This window comes from Malurus melanocephalus, unplaced genomic scaffold (genome assembly GCF_030028575.1).
Source record: "Malurus melanocephalus ecotype Western Australia unplaced genomic scaffold, MMel_1.1 scaffold_227, whole genome shotgun sequence".
NCBI lineage: Eukaryota > Metazoa > Chordata > Aves > Passeriformes > Maluridae > Malurus > Malurus melanocephalus.
Genome location: NW_026623459.1, coordinates 1120579 through 1130909, shown reverse-complemented (window position 1 = coordinate 1130909; position 10331 = coordinate 1120579). Strand labels below are relative to the sequence as shown.

Sequence of the window (10331 nt, the reverse complement as noted above, 5' to 3'; positions counted from 1 at the left end):
TGTGTCTTTGCCCAGATTCTTTCTTCCCTGTCTCACAGGTCTTCCCAGTCTTTTTCTCCCTGTCCCACACCTTAGTGACCTGCAGCAATCAATCACATATCCCAGAAACTCCTCAGGCTGGGTCTGGAATTGGAGACACCATCAATTACGCAGTACATATGACTACCATTCAGCAGGTGCTTCAGGAGGTTAACACCTGCACAAAACCGAGCAGTCTGAACAWTTTGAAAAACAGAGAACCACCCATTGCATCCTGTGTATGTACCTACAGTGATCAGAACGTGGGCCAATACATATGAAAGGACACTCATCCTTCAGCCCCACTAAAGATGTGAAGAAATATGTTAAAGTGTGAGCACCTTGATTTTGGTTATAGTATGAAACTTAATGCTGTTCTTGGTTCTGTTGGCAGAACATAGAAAAGAAACAGAGAAATGTGAACAGGAAAAGATAAATGAGTGAATAAAGAAACAATGTAACAAATGACTTAAAACAGAGGTGAGTTCATGATGTAGAATATCTAAAATTGGAGGTACAAAACTAGACATAGTTTAGTTCATACGTAACTTGTTAAAAGACCCTTGKTTTCATAATTTAAAATTTCCCATGAGTCCTGTATGTGATCTGTTTCCCTGAAACTCAGTAAAACAAAGACCACAGATGGCCTTCTTTGATAAATATAATTATTGGAGAATARACTGCATAGTGATAGTTCATTAATTTTGAGGTTTTCATGTGGGATCTGTAAAAGATATATCAGGATACAAGTTTGTCTACATAGGATGTGTTTTGAAAATTATAAGGTATCGAATGGGACTGTATACATAAAATCCATTTTAATGGTTTTATCATCAATCATAGTATGATGAGACTATTTAGCTCAACAGAAGGCAAGTAATTTCAAGCACTGTCCAAGAATTATTTTTAGGCATCAACTGGCAGCATAGAAAATTACTCAGTTTATGTTCGTAATGACTGAATAAAACTCCAGCTTTGAAACAAATAAATAATACCACTTTGCATTTGCATAGCATTTGTCATCTATAGACCTGACAATTTTAAAAGCATGGGCAAACATTCACAGTGACTATTTCTAGTGAAAACAGAATGTCCTGAATAAATCACTACTCTGAAGGCAAATCAAAGCCTGCTTGAAAGACACTGCTGCATATAGCCACAAGATTTAACAACCAAAATACAGTGAAAACATGCTCTATGCTTACATGAAAGGGTAATCAGGCAGGAAAACAAGTCTTGAAAAAGAAACAGCATTGTTTTCTTTGTAGAAATCTGAGATTAGGTCTATTTGGAATGTAATGAGTATGTGCCCAGTCCAATCCCAGCCAATTATTAGTCTATGCAGTTGATGTCACCACAAAAAGACTTGAAAATGCTGACTATTTTTAACTTTAGAATGGCTCTCCAAGCTTGTTCTCTGAGCTGGGATGTCTTCCTGTAATTCAGGCAGACTCTTGCCTAAACTGAAAAGAGGAGAGACCTGCTACCTCTGCAGTATATAGGCAGCTGATTTTAAAATACATTAAGGCACTATTTATACATTGAACAAAATATGCCAAATGTACCAGGTCCCATATATTACTAACTTTGTTTCTTGGAAAACAGCCATAGTATACTACTGTATGCATGAAGGAACATGGACTGGCTTGGCAGAACCAGAGCTGGCATGCTGCTTTTGGGTCTCATCAGATCTCAGGTGAAACCATCCAAAAAAACCCAGGAGTGAGAACTGGATTGACCTAGAAATGCAGAGAGCTCATTTATCAGACTTTGGGTTGCAGAGAAGTTTGCAGAGTGACTCGCTGACACTGCTTTGCTTCAGTCTTTCTACCCTTACRTAAATAATAACTTGTGCATTTACATCTGAAGCCCTCAAAGGACTTTTTTTTTTTTCTTTTATGTTACAGGATAGAATGGTATGTACCAGAAATATATTCTGATCTTGCATAAGTTTTTTCTTACTGCCATTGCACTACAATGTAACATTAGCAGCACAACGTCTATAGATATATATCAATACTAAGATTTTTATACATTCCTTGTAAAACATTTAACACTGCAATAACCCAACAACAACCACTTACTTAATTTTTATCTTTGCATTACCAGAGACATACTTAGATGACCTGCAAATATGCATCTTGCTTCAAACAGCCAGATTTCATGTCTAAAAGGCATTGGCAAATGTGTCAGATCYTCTGTATCAATATAATACAATACCATATATTGACTGGTCTGAGTATCAGCCCAGTCTTGGGGCTCTCCAGAAACTAACAAAAGAGGAAAAAAAGGATTTTTTCTCAAAAAATTCTAAAAATATACTGTTCTTGTCATTGCTGAATAGTTCGGAGTGACTGTTACCAGTACAAATCAGATACAAGGAAATTTAATTACAAAAGTCAGCTGATTCAGTTCAAATTGATGGCCAAGACAGATGTGATGTGAGTATTCAAACTGCAGTTCTAGGCAATAAATTAATTCCCTGGAAATTAAAGTCAAATAACTTCATATACTTAGTACACAATAATTAATTTTCAAGAATAATACAAACTTTAGAGTCTACTGATAGTTTKGTAGAAACAGTAGTGTGTAGAGATWACTAAATGGCAATTATCTGAAGCAGAATTTCTTTTTAGTATTTTAACATTGGGATTACTGCTTGCAATGTTTATTAAAAATAACTTTTCTTTCTCCCAAAACACTTCTCTATATCCTATATGCTGATAGCAGGCTTTTTTTTCATACACATTGCATAACATGGTAATTTTACAAAAGATGCCTCAATTTTAAGGTCTAGTAGTTTTTAGGTATTTCTGTTGAGACACTGATAACTAGAATAATAAAATRTGTATTTTCTAATATGTTTTGTTTAACTGTTCCTTTTGTTTTCTAACTTTACAGRATGCCTCATGTGGTTTTGGTGCCTGAACAAGATGTGGCACTGTTAGTTAATCTTTGAGAACATGAGAAGCAGTTGTTTCACCCTGAGACCTTTTGCTCTGTGCCAGTGACATGTCTGCACCCCAGCAGCTGCAAACCTGCTGTGAGGAAGATGAAGCAAGGGTTAGTGCTCCCTGACAGATTCCTCCCATTGTCTGAGTGCCAGTCTGTCAGTGGTGCAGACCTTGGGTCATATCCCAAATCCGGAAGACCAAAGTTAGACTTAACTTTTGAAATAACAGTCTCCAGATCAATCTTACTGTTTTAGCAAATTTTAATCAGATTGCCTTTTCCTATTGTAATGAAATAACACTCCCTGTTTTAACTGTCCCTGGCTATATGGAATGGAAAGTCAAAATAAACAATGAAGACCACACTGAACATTCTAATACACAACCTCAAATGTTTTCTTAATTCCTCAGCCTAAACTAGACACCTTATCCAAACATTTCCTCCTGTCGACTCCTTCTGTCCTCCACAACATCCTGGGTTACTAGATTTTAGATAGGAGCTTCTAATACACATAACTCAGATTGAAAGCAGAGTTTCATTAGCACAAACTCCCCTATCATAATTGTAATCTATAGTAAATGAATGCAATTAGCCACACCAGGGTCTCCCCTGAGCCCTCCTCTCCTCTGCCACAATCTGACACTAGGCTCTAATATAAAGCTAGCATACTGCATTCACTGCAACAGTAGCAGATCTACAGGATTGCTCTTTCCAGGATCATGTCACTGCTTCTCCTTCAGATGTTAGTGCTCTCGTGTCTTGGAGCCACAGAGACACAGAGAAATTCAAATCACAGGAAAAGCAGCAGGCTATTTCAGCACTTTTTCTACCGGGACAAAAATTTATTTGAAAGTCAGAGCTCTTCTGAGCTGGTAAGCGAGAACCCAGTAGGTGTTGATGAGACCCTGAGAGTACCAAGCTTTTTTGTATCAATTCCACAGACAGCATCTGGACACGAGAAGAAAGAGGAGAAAAAAATGTCCAGATTTATTCTTCCCAATGCAGGACTCCATGCAGACCAAGACCTGAGAACCTGGGCAGCACCCAGAGAGATGTCTCCAGAGGAAAATTTCTCTCCACCCCATTACTCCAGCAAGAGAGAGTCTGAATTTCCCTACAGAAAAGATGCCAAGAAATTTTGGGACCACTTCATGTTAAAGAAAAATTCAGCATCTGAAGGGGTTGTCCTGCCAATCAAGACCAATGAAATGCACCAAGAAAACTGTAGAACCTTGCCTTTTGCCCAGGTAAGAGCAGGTATCCAAGATCAACAAATATGCCTTTTCCCCTGTCTCTTGTAATCAGCAGCTAAAGGCACATGGCCTATTTCACTGGGCCTCAGAACACTTCAGCCATGATAGGTGGCTGAAGGAGACYGATGAAAAAGCTTAGTCTGATGAGGCAAACTGCTAAATTGCAGCACTGTAAAGCTGCACACTCCATTTTCATAGAGTTATTTATTATTTCTACGCACAAGTATTCTGACACAGCCTAAGTAAGCAGGGAAGTGATGACTAATTATTCATTCAATGAATATATATGTCAACTATTTCTGAATTTCAATCTCTCTCTCTCAATAGATATAGATATATATGTGTGTATGTATACACACACACCCCCACACACACGCACCCGCACACACACACACACAGATGTGTTTGTATATACAGTCTCAGGACAAGTATTTACAGGAGAAGCTAGTTGTTTTTTTACAGCTAAGCAGAATTATTTTTCCCTGTATTAATTATAAAACTGATGCTTATGTTTAATTTTKTGCTAAGAATTACCAAGGACTGGTAAATTGCATGCATAGATGAAGCCATTCTGTCATATTGTAACATCAAGACAAGCAAACAGTATGGGTAAAAGTGCTCTATTCCTTGCAAGTCACCACCTATTCTCAGTATTTCTGTAATCCAAGTCTGTAAAGGACCATGTCTTTTAGTATTCAGAACTAAATTTATTTCACACAGATATATGTACATACATGTTGCCTGTGCACTATTTATTCTAAGAATAAAGTGTAGTGCTTTTTTTTTTTTTTCTATTCATGCCTTCTAGTGAAGTCCATAGACTGTTTCTATACCAGAAACCTTAAACTGCTTTCTGTTTCAGGGTGTTACTCATAACAGCTGTGAGAAGATAACAGTACAGAATAATCTCTGTTTTGGAAAATGTAGTTCCTTTCATGTTCCTGGTTCAGAAGATCATCTTTATACCTTTTGTTCTCATTGCTTGCCCAGCAAGTTCTCTATGAAGCGCCTGGATCTCAACTGCACTGATTCTGTTCCAGTGGTCAAAGAAATCATGATTGTAGAAGAGTGTAAATGTGAAACTCGGAAGATTAAAACCCCTGCAGTTGGATCTCTATTGTCAGACTTGTATGCAAATGTACATGAGCACAATTAACTTGATYGTAAGAATTTTCCAATGAAAAAACCCAAACCTGTTGTCATCACTCTGGTACACAAAAGTATTAAAAATGTAGACTTTCTACATGATCTCTGTTTCAACAATAACTGTACATAATTGTACAATAAATAAAATGTGTAATAAAATGTAACAGATGTTTCCTTACAGCTGCTAAGGAAAATGAGATGAAATTACTAGGCTTATTTGTAAAGGCCTTATTTTAACAAGGGAAAACTTTAAAAATCTTTTCACCCTTCCTATTACTGTTTCTAGGATGCTAGTAAGCAAAGGCTGAACAACTGACTTGATTTATTGTGGAAAAACCGAATGTTGACTTTTCTCATTGCMTTTGCTTGCAGGGTGTGCCAATATAGATGGATTGGCAACAAAGACGAGATTTTAGTCTGTTCCCTGCAAAAACAGGTCCACTTTTACATCAAGATAATGGCTGGACAGCGTAAAACATAGCGGGACATGTGGTACATAGAAARTTTGTGACTAGTTAATGCCATACTGATTGCTCCTAGCTGGAGTTCAGCTCTCATTGAAAACTAATATCCCACACAATTTACATCAACAGATAGATAATAGCTGCAAAGGATATTTTGACATAGAAATCACTTGCTCTCTTTTCCACATGCCTGCATTCACTCTGCACCTCTATTTTTACTCAGTATTCAATTACAGAAGAAAAATACATTAAAAATGCTATACTCCTACAGAAAATATCAAAGATTAATGCACTGTTGTTATTATTTAAATTCACTGTGGAAAGACAATGCACATTTTCCAGTCTAATGAAATACTTAAAGAAGAAAAGGCATTTGTGTGACAGAGAATTTGAGAAGGACTTTATTATCACAGCAATATCTTAACAGCTTTGCAGCAGTAGCTGAGAGAACTCTTCTAGGAAGAGCCAGAGTCTTCTGCTAGGCAAYAGCATCAGCAGCTGTTAGCCAAACTGCTGGCTTTCCTGCTTTCTCCAGCTGCTTCTCTCTGGATTTCTCTTGCAGACGTGGCACACCAGACAGATCAGCTTCTGGTCTGAACTTCAACTAGAGTTCAGCAGTTTTCTAAGCCGGTTTTTTCAGTCCTCTGGGAATCTGCTCTCAGACCTAGGCCACTGTTSTTAAACTGTCACAGCTCTTTTTTAGGTACTGGAAATCACTGTTGACTTAGCTGGTCACATTCAAGAGCTGGTTAAATGATTCCTTGTATTTGAATTGCAATGGTATTAAAAATATCTTATTATTCTGTCAGAAAATATGTACAGCTTGGCTTTGKAGTGCAAAGACCATGTTGAATATTTACTAAAAATTACATCTGAATTATGTTCTGATACTGAATCTGAAGCTTCTGCAGATCACTCAGAACTGAAAATTAGTATATAGTAACCTTTCATTATATATAAACCTGTTTTTAAATAATAAAAATTGCACATTAAAACAGAAGAAAGTCTTCTCTCTATTTATTTACATGAAGGACTGATGTGTAACTATATATGACTCTTTATATGTTATAGCATGATGTATGATGTCATTCCAAGTAACTAGTTATCAAGGTCTTATAACCCCTGTATTATGTGYGAAAACTGGTGTTCATTTTTAATCAAGCCTAAGGAAGAAAAGCACATAAAGCATTAAAGTGCTCAATTTTTTTTTCTTTACTGATGACTTTTTTTTTTCAAATCTGAAAAAGTGAAGTGTTCTGAGATGTTTTACTCAGAATATTTGACTCATGTTTTAAAGCTGTCTGAATAAATAAGAATGTTCATCCACATTTTCTTTTTTGTTTTCTGAAATGCAAATAGGTTTTTAGGTTTGATACTTACAGATAACCACTTGAAGGTAGGACCTACATATGCTCCCAGTAAAATAGTGTGTCAATTAAAAAGAAAAATCTTCCARTTTTGTAATTTTGAAATAATCTGCTATGAGTTTATTATGAGGATGGCTGAACTGAAATCATATTGTGGACTGCAAAGTATTCAGCCTAATTTTTAAAGCCCCTTCTCCATGCTGAAGCATTATTGCAGTCAAAGAAAGCTGTTCATGTGAGGAGTTCACAGGATGAGATTCTTAGTGTGAATTTACACAGCTTAAAAATAGGTGAAAAGAGGTAATGACAGCTGTAGTAATTGCTAATTAGATTAGTGCTGTAGGTTTTTTGGATGCATGTTTAATTAACCCAGCAATGACTGGTTGCATGTAATTAGCACAGTATTCTGCAAAATCAATCAATGTGTTAATTGGATCAGATTTCTCAGCCTTTAAAAAATCCATATTAGGAAAATGTTGTATCCAGGGGCTAACAGGAYTTTGGTCTCTCAGCATAGTGATGGCCCCTACAAGCAGAACACTATGGATCAGAAAGGTGAGGGATATGATCTGTAACACTACATGGATGCTTTCAGTAGTAACATTATATCAACAAACTCTAGTTTTGTCTGCTCAGAGCTTGCATGCTTTCTGTAACGAAAGCTCTTCCAGTGCACCTATGCTAACAGTGTAAGTGACCTATTTTAGAGCACTCCTTGTGCAAACCTATCTCACAGAACAAGACTAAGCAATAGTTGCAGAGCTCTCTGAAAATTCAGATCAATTCCAAAGCAGAATCTCTATGCTTCTGCCATTTCATTTGTCCTACTGTCTCTTTTCCAAATGGGTGTACTTTAAGTAGAAAACAATTGAAGAACAGTGCTGGGTTTTTTCTGGTTTGTTTGGTTTTTTTTTTTTTTTTTTTTTTTTTTTTTGTATTGCTTTAGCAAAATAAATTTTCACTCCAGGCTATACTTATAAGTGTGTGTTTAATGCAACCATGCCTGTAAATACATCAAACACCAGGGTTACATCAAACACTTACAGAATTCTGCACAACCATATAGTCCAGGGAAAAGTCTCTGAAGCTGCACTTCATGCTGTGCTTGGTACTTTGTTCACCATCTATGAAACACTCACGACTAACCCCATGGTTCTCAGCTGACTAGATTTTACTGGCAAGTGGTGAAATCTCTTGCAGTGCTTTTTCCTAAATGTACTCACTCATTCCTTGCTGCAAGACCAAAACAAAACTCCTTACTCAGATAGAAGCTCTCTGCCAGTCTGTACAGCTGCATAATCTTGTTTAGGATCACAAAAACACAAAGTATACTGAGTTGGAAGGGACCCATAAGGATCATTGAGTCCAGTTCCTGGCCCTGCACAGCACTRTCCCCAAGAGCCACACAATGTGCATGAGAGCATTGTCCAAATGCTTCTCGAACTCTGTCAGACTGATGCTGTGACCACTTCCCTGGGGAGCCTTTTCCAGAGCCCAACCACCCTCTGGAGGAAGAACCTTTCCAAATGTCCAACCTAAACCTCCCCTGACTCAGCTTCAAGCCATTTACTGTCTCTGGTCACCACAGAGATGAGAAGAGAGTCTGCCCCTCCCTTTTCCTTCACAAGGAAGCTGTCAACCAAAATGAGGTCTCCCCTCAGTCTTCTCTTCTGCAGACTGAACAAACCAAGTGAACTCAGGTGTTCCTCATATGGTTTCTCCTCAAGGCCCTTCACTATTTTTGTTGCCTTCCTCTGGACGCTCTCTAATAATATATTTCTCATATTAAGGTGAMTAAAAGAGTACGCCATACTCAAGGTGAGACCGCCCCAGGTCAGAGCAGAGCGGGACAATCCCCTCCCKTGCCCGGCTGTGATGCTGTGCCTGATGCCCCCCAGGACACGCTTGGCCCTCCTGGCTGCCAGGGCACAATGGCTCATGGTCAACTGGCCACTGACCAGGACCCCCAGGTCCCTTTCCATGGTGCTGCTCTCCAGCACCTCACTCCCCAGTCTGTCCGTACATCCAGGGCTGCCCCATCCCAGGTGCAAAAAACGGCACCTTGTGTTGAATTTCACATGGCTGGTGATTGCCCTGACCCCTGGTTTGTTGAGGTCTCTCTGTGGGGCCTCCCTGCCCTTGAGAGAGCCAACAGCTCCTCCCAATTTTGTATCACCTGTGAACCTTCTCAGTGTCCCTCCCAGTCGTGCATCCAAGTTATTTATGAAGATGTGGAAGAGCACAGGGCTGAGGATGGAGCCCTGTGGAGCCCCACCAGTGACAGATCCCCAGGCTGTCATTGTCACCCCACTCATTGTAACCCCTTGTGTCCGACTCGTGAGCCGCTGCTCACCCCCACATGTTGTGTTTATCCAGCTGTGCTGCACATTTTGTCCAGAAGGATCCTGTGAGAGACAATATCAAAAGCTTTACTGAAATCCCAAAGGATCACATCCACTGGCTCCCCTCGATCAACGGAGTGTGTTACCTTGTCATAAAAGGAAATCAGGTTTGRGAAGCAGGAATTTTCCTCATGGAGATTTGCTGGCTGTGACMAATGACTGCGGTGTCCTTCAGGTGTCTTAAATACCTCCCACAATAATCTTCTCTATAACTTTACCAGGCACTGAAGTGAGACTGACAGGACTGTGATTTCTGGGATCCTCTGTCTTGCCCTTCTTAAAAATTAGACAATATTCTCCAGCTTCCAGTCAGCTGGGACTGTTCTGGATTCCCAAGACTGCTCTAAAATCATTGAGAGAGGCTTTGCAATGACATCAGCCAGCCCTTAGATGATTTTTGGTTGAATCCCATCAGATTCGTAGGGATCCATCTTGAGCAACAAATCCTGCACAATGCACCCAGAAGTATGTGCTGTGCAGAGGGTGCATTTTTAAGAGGTGTGAAGTTGGGGCTACTTTGGGTCCTCCATCAGACAGTTTACAAGTAGAAACAGGAAACACTGGTAATGAATTACAAATATTTTGCATTTTCTATTGTGCTAAATCTAACTCCTTGAATATCTGGGATGTAACTCCCAACTTCAGTTAACCCRGAATCATTCCCTGACACCTGTGCACACTTCCTCTGTTCAAGTGAGAAAGAATGGGGATTCTGAACTGAATGGGGAT

General features: G+C 39.0%; 1 protein-coding gene across 1 annotated transcript; it reads left to right on the top strand.

The window, feature by feature from the left end:
• The first annotated feature begins 1966 nt into the window (after positions 1-1966).
• On the top strand, positions 1967-6416 carry CER1 (cerberus 1, DAN family BMP antagonist). The gene is made up of 2 exons (XM_057374510.1): positions 1967-4217; positions 5086-6416. Exons 1-2 carry the CDS (start codon positions 3690-3692, stop codon positions 5377-5379), a joined length of 822 nt encoding a protein of 273 aa, XP_057230493.1. The 5' UTR covers positions 1967-3689; the 3' UTR covers positions 5380-6416.
• Positions 6417-10331: the final 3915 nt, after the last annotated feature.